The sequence below is a fragment of the Exophiala aquamarina genome (assembly GCF_000709125.1).
Source record: "Exophiala aquamarina CBS 119918 chromosome Unknown aczIA-supercont1.10, whole genome shotgun sequence".
NCBI classification, from domain to species: Eukaryota; Fungi; Ascomycota; class Eurotiomycetes; order Chaetothyriales; family Herpotrichiellaceae; genus Exophiala; species Exophiala aquamarina.
Genome location: NW_013550578.1, coordinates 573,170 through 586,991, shown reverse-complemented (window position 1 = coordinate 586,991; position 13,822 = coordinate 573,170). Strand labels below are relative to the sequence as shown.

Genomic DNA, 13,822 nt, shown 5'->3' with positions numbered 1-13,822 from the left:
GCATCAGAGGGAGACATTCAAGAGGACAATGCCGAGTACGAAGAAGGAACCGATGACGAAGACAAAGCCACCATCATCACTGACGAGCTTGAGGAAGAATTAGCACCTTTTGACACTTCCTATTGGTGAGACAATCACCTCCTCCGAGCAGACTCCAGTTGAGATGAAAGAAATTTCTTCATCCGACCTACCTATGCAGAGGGAAGAAGTTCAGAATATACCATTAGAAGACAATGACAAGATTGCAGAAGAAGAGGTGCCTCTACTCCGCCGCCTTGGAGTCCCTATGCTCAATGGGATCAAAAGCATGAGGAAGCGGCTGGTGACGAAGAGTCTGCTGATGACAAGGAAGCAGAGACAAGTACGCTCGATGAAGAGAATGAGGATGAAAAAATGGCTGCTGCTGAGGAATCAGTCATGACAACTCTTGATGAAGGTATTGAAGATGAAGAAATACCTCTTCTGCGCCGTCTCGGCATCCCGATGCTCAACGACTGGGACTTAAAAGAGAATGTCGCGTCAGCTTCTGCTCTCTTAACCACACAAGAACGAATTGCAGTACCAAATAACATTGAGCCACTTTCTCACCTCGTTCTTTTTGAATTGAAGCTGACAGATGGGGAGATTGTGCAGGAATCAGTTCCTGAAGGCTCCCGTCAAGAAGTTGAGGAGGTCGAGGATGAAGAAGAAATCCCCTTCTTCCTCTTCTTCCTCTTCTTCCTCTTCTTCCTCTTCTTCCTCTTCTTCCTCTTCTTCCTCTTCTTCCTCTTCTTCCTCTTCTTCGTCGTCGCCTCGGTATCCCTATGCTGAATGACTGGGACTTAGAGGAGAGCGTCGTTTCCGGAGAGGCTTCAGCTGTAGCAATCGACAATACTGAGTCCAGTCCTCAACCCGTTCTCCCAGAACTGGGCCTCTCCAACGATGAGAATCTGATGGATTCAATCACAGAATACAGCTACCAAGGAAACGAAGAAGCCACGGGCAACGATGAAGAATCCCTTCAACCCGACACTCCCGCTCACCCGTCCCCTGTGCCGGAAATCTTCTCTCCTGTTCTCACAGCCGACGACAACTCAAGTGAAGATAGTTCGGATAACTATGTTCCCCCAGAAGGTGCCTCCCATCTCAGCAAGGAAGATCAGGACTTTCTCAACGACTTCCACTCAGCTGACGGTTTCCTGGCCAGCTCTTCTGACGAAGAAGATAACGAGATTCCCACCACGGTGATTGTGGCTCACCTCGACGCGACGGCCGAGAACAGCCAGCATGCCACCAAGGTGCCAGAGAAAGAGTCTCTGCAGGAAGAGCTAGCAGAGAAAGTCTCAATTGCAGAGGAGTCGACACTGTTCAACGAAGGAGCGGTACAGGCAGAAAGACAAGAGAGAAGAAGCTTGAACCCGTTGCCGCAGTCATGCCAAACGAGGGAGCTGAAACCCTTCTAGGGGCTTTCCCAACCGCAACAAATGAGGCCAACGCAACTGTCGACAGCAATGAGCCCCCAAGTGGTCTCTGCGCACAGTATTGAGTGCCACTGCCGCAATCAGTGTCCCCATGGCAATCATTTATCCGACTATGACTGCATTTGTCTTGTTTGGGATAATTCGATATGCCCGCAGCCGCCGTTGAAGGCAGCAGCGAGCGATGATAGTATTTGGACAATGAGTTGCGTTTTTGGATGGCGATGGCTTAGTCTTGAAGGGGGTCATCTGCACGCCGGTAGGACAACTATTCTGGAAGGGAGTCAATGGGTGATAAACAGTTTTGTCCCAGAGACTCCGGCAAGGTTACCAGGGTTTACAGGGTTCATTTTGGCATCAGGTTGTGTTTGCTTTTGCTGTCATTGTTTTTATGCGCTGATCTGTCACGAGACAGAGGCTACAGCGATTCTGTGAACGAGTGCCCAAAATGGCTAGAAAGGGAAAGCTGAAGGAGAGCTGAACTTGTCAATTGCTTCGAAGTTGATAGAGAAGTCTTTCCAATCGGGTATCTCGCCCTCGTGGGTAACAGGTTTGAGGGTTTGAGGGATAGGACCATTGGGATGGTCTACGGTTTGGTCATGGTTATTGGCAGGTCTCGGCGTCATGGGCTCGAGCATTGGCATTGTTGGACAGGCTTACAGCTGGTCTACGCATTGCACCCGGATGGATCTGAAAGTGCAGGTTTGTTTTACGTACCGTAAGTGATTTGGGTTTTGGCGATCGGCGCAGGACCCAGTCACCAATGTGGTGCGTTGTTGGCCTACATAGCACAACTCAGTTCCATCAAACTTGAAGGTATGGCCATTACATTGCTGGCTTTGTTCGTGTTTTCTTTGTGAGTCTGGGTGCTTGAATCTGTTTGTACCTTCTTTGCTTAGTCACTAGTAGAGCTTGCTGCTCGCATATTTGCCTGCTGTCGGTTGGCTAAAAGTGCCTGTATCTCTTTCCTCCAGAGCCAGCTTTTGCGGCTGTAGTAGATAAGGGGAGAGTACATAATGACCTACGGCTCTCTCCTCCCCGTACTCAGTTCAGTCTCATGATTGCCTTTGAGGATACCCAACCAGCCCATGAAGATGAATGCTTTAGGCCACACGGATATCACGTTGCCCAGCACCGCCTCTCCCATCCTCCCAACCGGGTCCAGCCTAGAATCGGGGGCCAAAGCCGAGTCTGAAGGGACTGCCAGAGAAGAAGTCGAACGTGCCATCGCTTCCTCGATAGCCATAGTCATAAGAATAGGCGTACCCCCAGTCAGAATTGCGGTTGTTGCCATAGCGCCCTCCTCCATACCCTCCACGAGGCCATCCTCCACCAGCCCGTCCACCTCTCTTCCCCCTCTCCCGATTCCGATGCGCCCTCTCCAAGGACACCGATTCACGCTCCCCGAGTTCTTGAAGATCGTCAGAGTCAGAACAGCTGCAATCCGTGTCACAGTCCGCGGCAGTCCAGCTTCTGCCTCTCGGGCGGCGCTCTCTTGAAGTCGGGCGTCTGTGTTTTTGACCGCTCTTCATGCTTTTCTTGCTTTTCTTCTTGTGTTTCCGGCCCCGAGCATGCGGCTCGGCGGCGGTGACTGCAGCATCTTCCCTGTCCTGCTCGGCATCTTTGTTAATTTTCCACACTCGGAGGTCTCGACGAAGCTTGGCCTCGCTGTCCTCTGGGCCGGCGGGCACTGTGTTGTCGAAATTGCAGCTCTCATCGCATTTGGTACAATAGTATTCCTCGCGAAGCTTGCCGTCGGCGGTCGTGAGGATGGAATCCATCGACGTCGGGACGATACCCGCATCCAGCAGCCACTGATCAACTTCATCGCCGGGCTTGAGGGATGGAGGGACCCGGATCCTTTTGCATGCCATCTTCGACACGGCCTCTGTTGGTAGCTGGGTTTGATATTTGGTTTCGGTCCAATTCGTATGAGGTAGATCAGTTTGTCGGTGGGATAAATTAAGCCTTTCTCGATTTCACTTTGGGAGAATCAACCATCTGGGCCAGGGCTTGCAATCGACGAAAACCAAGGGAGAAAAAAGGGCATAAATAGAAGGGGAATTTTTATACTCGAGCAGGAGCAGCAAGGAGTGAGGTATTACTTGAATTCGCAGCTCACCGTGATGGCAAGGTGGCTCCTCTCCTTTCACTTGAAATCAAGGTTGAAGGAGTCTCACCCATGCAGGCTGAGACCCTGCAATTGGCAATGACTGGCATTCGGATATGTGACAATACACAAGAATGTCCCTCATTGAAATGCGTATGAGAGGCATGCGCGCTTTACCTCTCCGGAATTTGACATTCCAACCTTGAACTGAGAAAGAACACCGCCGTCATGCACATCGAATACATTCGTTTCGTTGCTGTACTTCGAAACTACTACACAAGCACAATCAATCTGTCCCATGAAACTTGGATTTCGCTGCCAAGTACTCAAAGCCAATTCCAATTCAACGTCCACTGTGCGCCATGGTGAGCTGCCCGTCTCACAATGGTAGGGTGGTCCCATCGCCGTTCTCACTTCCAGCTCTGCTGGCTCTCATGCTTTCACGTTCCTTCATGGCACGCTGGTGATGCTGTCGTTCCTGTTGAAGCACGAAACCGTGCTCACCCTCTGGGCGAAGGCGTGCACTGTCACCAAAAGTGATCTCAACCTTGAATTTCAGGAACTCTCCGTCAGGAGAATCGTAGATGGTGACGACATCACCCGTATACACTTGACCGAACAAAGCGGCTTCACCGTCTGGTGTCTCTTTGCGCAGTTGAACATCGTTGACCCAGATGGATTTACTGGCTGAGGTAGAGATCAGAGTTCTGACTCCAGGCAATTGAGTCCAATCCCCTCCCTGCTGTACAAACTTCTCCATACCCGGAGCCCAGAAGTTGATCTTCATGGCGTACTGTGGGATGCGAGTATCTCTGCGATCTGAGTATGGAACTGTGCAGTCAATCCCCCGACCCCATATCGTGAGGCGGTTTTCCAAGTTGATGGCCACATTGGCTAGGGAGCCCGGCAGCGATGTCAACTTGCCAAAACGCTTTGGGGGTTTGATGAAGTGTGGACTTGAACTACCGACAGGTGTATGGATGAGGCGATCAGCATCATCCGGGTTCGCAATTTCTTTTCCCGTCTTTGCATCGATAGTGGTTGCCAGTTCAATCGAGGGAGGACGTGCTCTGCCATTGTCATTGCCGTTGAACGTCTCTGCCTTTGTGCGAATTTTGACCGCCCTTGAAGCATTGCGAGCTTCAATTTCTGCTGCAAAGTTTTCTGGGTCGTTGACGAGGTCTAGATCAATGCGACGTGTAAATACCGGCTCCTCGCTATCACGGGTATTGTCTGCGATTCTTGTCTCTGCTGTTTGGTTGGCCCCGGTCCAAGGAGATAGTTCGCGAGTCCGAGGAGTAACTGGGTTGGTCGCTTCCGAAGTTGCATCGTCCGAGACTTCTGCCCCTGGCGAAGCCATGTTGAGTTGCCCGATCTGTTGTTCAGCCCCCATAAGGCTCAAAGCGGAACCAGTAAAAGATTGTGGAATGCCGAGTGTCTGGGGATATTGCAAAGGTTGACCGAAGTTGTCGGCGCTCTCTGGATTATTCACATCACCGCGTGTCACAAAATCATTCACGCTGATCCGCTCAACACGATTGCGTATGTCTGGGAGGTCTGCCTGCGCCTGGGGGCGAAGAACTTCACCAAATACTCCGGAACTACGTAGTACTGAAGGAGTGACTTCTCCAAAAAGCCTTTCAGCTGGAGCAGTTGAGGGTAGAGTTGGGGGCAAGGGTGCAAAACTAGCACCAGGATTTGGTAGAGCAGGGTAGGTGATCTCGCGAGCTAACTCTGGTTGCTGCCTCATGTCTCTGCGCGGTCGTTTAGGTGGGCGATCCGGGGTCGGAGCGGATGAAGGCGCCTGTGTTAATTGATGAAGATGTGCAATGAGATCATCATCAAGCAAGTCTTCCTCGATTTCATCTAGAACACCTAATTCTCGTTCGCGGTGCTCTAACATAGGTTCATTGTCTTCATACTCCAAATAGTCTTCAACGTCGCGTAGCCAAGGGTGTTTTAGACATTGCGACTCATTCGGTCGGAGTGATGGGTTTCTGTTAAGAAGTTTCTGAATGAAATCAATTGCATCTCCTGAAACACCGGCCGTGCGAAGTGGATCGAAATCGACATCCTTGGTCATGATGTTGTTCAGCATCTGTGCCCCTCTATCATCACCTCTCCCTGCAATGGGTGGTTTGCCACAAAGCATATGAAAGATCACAGCCCCAAAAGACCACATATCGACGGATTGATCATAGGGAGACGGTGTTGGTTTCGTTGCCGGCTCGCCTAGACGGCGTCTCTTGGTAGATGGACCTTGGGCATAAGTGACATAGTCGGGGTAGACTTCCGGTGCACAGTATAGGAGGGTGCCACAGAAGGTCTTGAGAAAAGTTTCTTGGTCCGTGACACATTTCGACAGTCCAAAGTCTGACAACTTGACAATCAGGGGTGATCTGGAGGCAATCAGAATATTGTCTGGTTTAATATCCCGATGAGTGATGTTTCGCCGATGAAGATAGCCGAGGGCATGCATCATCTGTCGTGTGATTTGTTGCGCATCATGCTCCGGGATCTTGCTCAGACGTCTTAATTCCTGAGACAACTCTCCATATGGGACATACTCCATCAAGATGTAGATCCAATGTTGGTAGTTTTGACAATCAACGTAGTTGACGATGTTTGGGTGTGACAGTGTTTTCATGATGTTCAACTCACTATCAAACCTGGTGTCCAATACTCCATTCTTGATGAATCGGCGTTTGTCGAGTTCCTTTGCGGCATACACGTCTCCTTCTTTCTTCGTCTGGATTCTGTAGACGGTCGCGAACGCACCCTTGCCAAGAAGGCCTGTGAAGTTGTACATACTACCACCGTTCCAGTGATTACCATACGAGCTTTCGCGCATGGAAGCAAACTTCGCCACTGCTCCTCGCGCGGACAGGTATTTTTTAAGCTTCTCTTCATAAAGGTCTTCGCCATCGCCGCGATTGGGAATTCGGACCATGAACTTGACTTCCTCCTTGGCTAGTCCAGCAATGACGCATATGATCGAACCATTCTTAAGAACAGTAGTTGCAGGCTTAAGCGTCGCCCTACCCCCCCTCGCTCGTGTCGTGAGATGGACATCGTCAACCATTGTGCCATTTGTGGATAGATCTTGCAGCATAAGACTTCCTTGACTGTTGACGAAGATTTTGAAGTGAACTTTGCTGATGAGATTGTCATCTTGGGCTGGGGTCAAGAGCACATCGCACATTGTGCCGTAGCGACCGAAGCGGAAGCCATCTTTCGGGTGTTTGACGTCTGACGTCATTCGAAGGGCAATGTCGCGTGGGGTTTTGAAGTCTTGATTGAAGAGTAGGTCCTCCTCGTCCAGGTCTTGTAAGTCGTCATTTTGCAAGATATGCTGAGGGGAAAGGATCAGGTTCGCTCTGACCGCGTCGAATGCTGCTGGTGAGTTGGGGTGAAGAAGACAAATCACATCTGTGGCATCGTCTTCGGAGACATTAGAGAGGTTCTTCCCTAGTTTTCGAGGGTCTTCGACTTGTTGCGTGGCTTGCTGTGTAGGTTGCGATGCGTCCATGTTGACTGTTGCTTCTACGCCTGCCAAGTTCACGAACTGGAGGCTTGAGGGTGATCTTGCGCTCCGTCCTCTGCGTGATTCTCCTCGCTGTTTGACGGAATCAGTCTCGGAGCTTACAGAAGACCATTAACTACCCACCGGGATGAATGCTGCAAGATCACCGACTCGATTCTCATAGTATTCTTCAGAGACTACGATTGTCTCTTGTGGAAGATTGAGTGTCGGATACCGGTAGCCTTGATCAGCAAGGCGGCCTTGCCCTTTGTCAGCGGTTTTCTCCATAGCTGGATAGGACAAAGATGATTTGATTGTGGAGAGTGGGTAGCAGGAGGGGCTGTAGGATCGCAAGAAGGGTGCGAGGGGCTATTTTCTTCAAGAACCGGAGTCACACACGCTCCTTGAGGCGGCGCTCAGGCAACGATGTCATGGTTACAAGGCCTAGGATAGGAGAGTTTAGGACAGCCTTACCTTAGGAATTGACCTTCTCACTTTCCCTTAAACAAGGACGGAAGCTAATTCCTACCGCACTAGTCAGCAACTCATGGAGATACAGATTTGCAACCCATCTTCGCTGGGATGAACCATGTCTCCCCTTCACGCCAGCAGTGATCATATAGGTCTGTATATCAAGCAGGCAAGCTTAACGGTGGCAATCACTCCGCCCGGGGCTTTGTCCCAGGAGAAGCTCCCCGAACAGCCCTCGGACGGAGGATCTTCTATGGCTGCTCGTACATAACGACAACCACAACCATGCCGGATATGTCATGTGATCAGACATGGCGACTCCATACGGAACGACCATTTTGCCTTCTCGATATTTCTCCGAGGGCCGGAGCAGTGAATATGTGCAGGCACTCGGCTTCTTTCTCTTTACAAAGGGAGAACAGCGCACCCCAGGATCGTAATGAAAAGGCGTACCTCGCGTGCATTCGCTATGATCAAGAATATCTGCCATCAACTATTAGCAAGTATACAGACGGACGCGGGAGGCGTCACATACCAATCGACCACTGTTGGACTGAGCGAGCTCCTCAAACGATTGTGGACGACAGTTGACACAAAAAAGTTAACGAGACTGACAGAACGCAGCCGTACGCAGACCCAGGCCGCTTGCAAGAAACTGGAACACCAAAGAGGAAAAAAGGGAATGTGCAGACGCAGGTGATGAAGTCAAGATTAAGACTGCCTTGCACTGAATTTCCCCGCCAACCGAACGAAGACCCCTGCATCCGAGAAGGCAGAAAATCCAGCCGTCCTCCGCGGTTCACCGACAGAGGCGATGACTGAGGCGGTGTCCTCTTCCTTGTCCTTGACGTGATTAGTCCAACGCCTTCGCGCCTGCTTCGCGCCTCGTTCCGCCTCCCCGTTCCTGGCTAAAGTAGCGCGTTTTCGGCGCCATTGACGACATCTAGTTGTTTGATGTGCAACGGTCCCTCGTTCACACACTGCGCACCGCGCCATTGCGAATCCAGGACTCTGGTCAGGGTGGGCACTTGTCGTTCGGGCCTCATTGTTATTCGTACGCACAGCATGGCTATGACCATAACGATAGCATTGTCTAGAATGAGTCTCTGTCTCATTGGCTAGGCTCATGCCCGAGTTCCAATTAACAGTAATACAACAGGCGTCAGATCATACTGGTACTTTTATGTGCTGACGTCGAGACATCGACTAAAAATCCATCTCCAGCGCTTCTCTTGCCAACTGGTCCATTCTGCGGATCTCATCTCTCCTGCGCTGTTTTCTACGCGTCATCACACCCTCGTCCTTTTCGGCCAGCGCATCCCCTTCAAGATTATCTATACTTGGTCTGCTCACCTCAACAGACGTATCCTGCGCGGTGCTCTGTGCCGTTTCACCAGTGGTCTCCCCAGAAGATGCAGTCCCATTGTCAGCAGCCCCAGGGATCGAGTCGACCGGGCCATCTGCCTCGGCTCTTTGCGGTGATGTTGGCGATACATTCAACCCAACACTCGCCAGTGCTTCGAGTTTCTTCTGCTCCCGTCGTTGATTTCTCGCTGCATCCACGGCCTTTCGATATTCAGAGTTGGTAGTCTTGTCTTTGCATCCTACCCACTCTTCAAGTCCGAGTTCTATGAGTTCCAATTGTAAGAGTTTCTCCGTGCTCTGCACGATCTCCCGCTCGGGCCGTGTTTCCTTAGCTGTGTTCATCTCCTTCTCATGGGAGGTGGGAGTGACGATCTGGACATGCTCCATTCCTCTAGGAGTGTCGATGCCCGGCTTTGGCGGGAGGGTTCTGCGCCGGACGACAGGTGTGGGCGGTATACTTGGCGCTAAGCTGCGGCTGTCATTGCGACCCTCATAGTTGACTTCACCATCAGTGACTCGTCTAGGTATACTCCTCTGATTCCTTCGCGGGCGCTTAGAGCTGGTCTCCGGCTCCGGCTTTGGCCCAGCAGTGTCATTATCCTGGCCATTCTGAAGAGCTCGTTTTCTCCTGATGTCGACTCCCCTTGTCTCTATGGGGACACTTCTCTGGGTTGTGTCACCCGCAATTGAATTAAACTGCACCGTTCTCACCACCGGTTCACTTGGATGCTCATCGTCACTGAAGTCAATATACGCAACTAGAGATGATGATTCAGTGTTGCCAGTTTGGATAGTCGGAGCAGTTCCTGACGTCTCTGGTGCAGCTCGGTCGTTCTCTGTCGACGACGTTTCATCTTTAGCCTGGAACATTTCGTATTCACGGGCGTGATCATCTGCATCTGCAACCCCTTGAAGACAAGAGTCCACGCGGTTTCTCTGGTCAAGGTCCTCCCTCTCAGAAGCCTGGCTACCACTTGCAGAAGCAACGCTGGACTGAGGTGTCAGGATACGCCTCAGAGATGCTTGGTCGTGATAACCGGTATTGGCTTGCCCCATGGTGATGCCCTGCAGCTGGAGGTGGCCAGCCGTTGCGACATCGCTCGTGCGCTTTCGCTTGCCAAGCGCATGGGAACCTTCCATTTCTGCCGATGTCAGCCCAGCAGGCGATTTAATAGCATCGAGCTTTATCTTGAGTGCCTGGTTCTCAGCCCGGAGCCTTTCGATCTCGCCTGATATGGAGCCCGCATTTTTCGACATTGCTATCAAATGCTCTAGATTGCTGACAAATAGAGATTGATCGAGTTGCTGGGAGGACGTAGTTACTATCTTTGCTTGTGCCTGTATTTCCTCAAACTTAACCTTGTAGTCCTCTAGAATTTCCCGGAAATCGTCCAACTTCCCATAGACAGCCTGAACCCGGGCTTCCTGCTCTTGGTTTCGTTGATCCTGGGCAGCCATTTTCTCTTCCTGGCGTCTGAGCCTCTCTTCCTGAGCGGCCAGCCGGAGCGCAAGCGATTCTTCTGGCTGCGCACGTGTCTGGGTGTGGAAGAGTGACGATTCTCGACTCTGCAGGTGTAACTGGGGAGAGGGCTGGACCCGCGAGGGTGTGTATTCACTTCGCGAGGGAGTTTGCGGCCACCTGTGGACTGAAAACAGCTTTGGACGAGGTGGTACACTGAAGCGACTGCTGATTTGCTTCAAGTCTCCAGAAAAGCCGAAGATTGGGTCAACCCGGGACTTGTTGTCGCTGGTGCGAAGGTAGGTTCTCGAAGACTTGTAAAAGTACTGATTTCTGCGGGCGGCACATCAGACGAGCGATGATGGGTGAAGGCTGATTACTTACACTAGCTTTCCTTGGTCCGGCCTTGGGGCAGCTTTACAATATTGGGCGACTGCCACTGAACACTTTTTGCAAAAGACCTCGGCCATGGTGCAGCCTTCCGCAGCTTGTCCAACGACTCCATTAGGGACTATCTGGGTCTTCTGCGCAATTTCGGACGCAAAGTGCTGTCCCGGGAGAGTAGGTCGCATGTAGGAAGAGGTAAGTCGAGCCCATTCATTTTCGAATATGCCGAGATGATTGTCGCATTGGGAACAGTAGAGATTGACGAACACTGGAGGTGGGCGAGACTGGCGCCGGACGGTGGCCGCCATTGCGATGTCGACGTGGGATTTATTTCGTGTTCAGATTGTATACGGCGTAGGATAGACCGGAGAACAATGTGCAGGGGGAGAGGGGTTGACGATAAAAGTGTACACGAGTGCCGAGTACAGTACCTCGTAAAAGGACGCGTTGGAACCCTTGCCCAAACGCGGACGCGTTCTTGCCTGGTGCAGAAAGGCAGGTGCGCGGCTGGACAAGGTGAAAGTGCTTGCATGGCTTGGCATTGGCCCAGTCCGACTCGGGCAATAATTAATCCTCCGCAGTGATTATCTCGTCCGGTCAAGCACCAGGGACGTCGTACCGGAGCAGAACAACTACTCGTAACGCAAACTATGTATGGCAATGGCCACGACCCTTAGTGGCCCTTACAGCGGATCACAGCCTGATGTCGTTAATGCCGTCGAAGCTTCCTACGCCCTTTGCATGAAGACTCAATCTGTTTCTAATCCTTTCTAGTGCACTGCAAAACTATGCTCGCTAGAATAGTTAAAGAGCACGCAATCGACCCTCTCCGACGAAGTAGTCAGTTCTCTGCTCACCGAACCCTACGACCCCAAAGGTCATCCAAACATTTTGCACATACCGCGAACATGCCTTCCAAAAGGCCAATAGAGTCAGTTGAGGCGGCGAATGCACAGGCAGCAACGCACAGGAAATTTAACGCCTGGCAACAGCCGGGCCCTGCAGCTTATGACTTCCGCAGCGATGTCATGACCACACCGACCGCCTCGATGCTGGACGCCATATCCAATACTACCCTTCAGGACGACGTCTTTCTCGAGGACACAACCACGATCGACCTCGAGGCCCACGTTGCAGCGCTGGCAGGCCATGAAGCAGCATTGCTCGTCATGTCAGGGACCATGGGCAACCAAGTTGCACTACGGACACACCTCACCCGGCCGCCACACTCGGTATTAGCCGATATTCGAGGGCACATCGTCAACTATGAAGCTGGCGGGGTTTCGTCCATCTCCAACGCTATGGTGATTCCAATCCACCCGGGAAACGACCACCATCTCACCCTCGAAGACATCAAGAAGCATGCCATCCTGTCCGATGACGTGCATGCCTGCCCCACTCGTGTCATCTCCCTAGAAAACACTCTCGATGGAGTCATCATGCCACTCGACGAAGTCCGAAGGATCGCCTCCTTCGCGCGACAACACAGCATCAAACTCCACCTCGACGGCGCCCGACTATGGGAAGCAGTCGCCGCCGACGCGGGCTCTCTATCGGCGTACGCCACTCTGTTCGACAGCGTTAGCCTATGCCTCAGTAAAGGTCTCGGGGCACCCATTGGCAGCGTGATCGTGGGCTCGAACGCCTTCATCACCCACGCACGCAGGATCCGCAAGATGTTCGGCGGCGGCACTCGACAAGCAGGCGTGATCTCAGCCGCGGGCCGCGTGGCCGTTGACGAGACGTTCGGACAAGGACCGAAGGGCATCGGCGGCAAACTGCGAGACAGTCATGCCCGCGCCCGCGCCATCGAAGCCACTTGGACCAAGAAGGGCGGCGTGCTCGCCAAACCGGTTGAGACAAACATGGTTTGGCTGGACATTGGTCACGAGGGCTTCTCCCAAGAGGATTTTGCGGAAGTGGCGGCTTCGCAAGGCTTGAAGGCTAGGGGAGGCCGGCTTGTCATCCATTATCAGATCAGCGACGACGCGGTACGCAAGCTCGAGGCCGTCATGGACGAGGTGCTCGAGCAGGGCAAGAGGCGCCGTACAGAGGCCCAACAGGCGTCTAGCGGACATTAGACACGCACTGCCTGCAACACATGTATAGAAACCTTCTCAGCAGCCAGGACCGCGGACTGGGACACGTGTCTCCTGATCGTTACACGTGTGCTGGAAAACAAGGAAACTGCCGCCTCTGGCACCAAGAAACTCACTACTACTCAAGTAGATCAATCCATCAAATCCCGCATAGCTGGGAATGGCCACTATAAACAATTTACGATCCTCTTTGCGTTTCACTTCTTTTCATTCCACTTAGCTTCCTCGTTGTCTGCAGGGCCCAATCTCAAAGGAAACAAAGGGAAAATGCAAGAAGAGAGAGAGAGAGTTTAGTTCGGTTGTTTCTAGCGAATCGTCGAGTGTTATCGGTGCGCGAAACACCAGCAGGAAGAAAGAGGAATAGCATTTATCCCATAATCCGATTTTTTGAATTTTGACTTCGACTCCTTAGACTTCAGCTAGGTTGTCGGGGTAGCCTCACTAACTGACCACTATCTTACCTACCTACCTGATCGGGTAGGAAAGGATGGGATCAGGTCGACAGTCTGGCAAGCCCAAGCTGAAGAGCCACCCTAGTGATAATCTACCTTCCTAACTACCTCGGCACGGTGATTCTCCTCTGCGGGCTCACGAGTCTCTCATGCCCTTGCGTTCCACATCCTCTCGGTTTGCTCTTATCTTCTCTCTCCAACGCAACCGTAAGCCTGTCCCGTGTCCAATACTCGCATGCGAAGGTGAGAATAACCAGGATCTGGAGGAGATCGAAGAAGTAAAGAAAGCAAAATGGCGGTCCACCTGATTGACCCTTTATTTCTCAAGCTCTGATCCAAGTAGCCAAATATCCCTGCGAACGTGTGCTTAGTAGGAGGCATAATAGCTGCTTAACACTTCACCTTCCCCATACTACTCCACCGTCACGGTTCCCCTCTCTCCGCCTGTTCTGTTTCTACCAGACGTCCAGTTGAAGCTCAATCTGAGTGTATTGCTAGG

At 51.9% G+C, this 13,822-nt stretch overlaps 3 protein-coding genes across 3 annotated transcripts; 1 reads left to right on the top strand and 2 right to left on the bottom strand.

The window, feature by feature from the left end:
- Window positions 1–3,946: 3,946 nt before the first annotated feature.
- Window positions 3,947–7,096, bottom strand: A1O9_09488 (CAMK protein kinase; the record flags this gene model as incomplete). The annotated part of the gene is made up of 1 exon (XM_013401458.1): window positions 3,947–7,096. The coding sequence occupies one exon, from the start codon at window positions 7,094–7,096 to the stop codon at window positions 3,947–3,949; it is 3,150 nt and encodes a 1,049-aa protein (XP_013256912.1).
- A 1,671-nt stretch (window positions 7,097–8,767) lies between these two features.
- A1O9_09487 (uncharacterized protein) lies at window positions 8,768–11,080 on the bottom strand (the record flags this gene model as incomplete). Its single annotated transcript, XM_013401457.1, has 2 exons — window positions 8,768–10,718; window positions 10,770–11,080. The coding sequence occupies 2 exons, from the start codon at window positions 11,078–11,080 to the stop codon at window positions 8,768–8,770; spliced, it is 2,262 nt and encodes a 753-aa protein (XP_013256911.1).
- A 600-nt stretch (window positions 11,081–11,680) lies between these two features.
- On the top strand, window positions 11,681–12,853 carry A1O9_09486 (threonine aldolase; the record flags this gene model as incomplete). Its single annotated transcript, XM_013401456.1, has 1 exon — window positions 11,681–12,853. One exon carries the CDS (start codon window positions 11,681–11,683, stop codon window positions 12,851–12,853), a length of 1,173 nt encoding a protein of 390 aa, XP_013256910.1.
- Window positions 12,854–13,822: the final 969 nt, after the last annotated feature.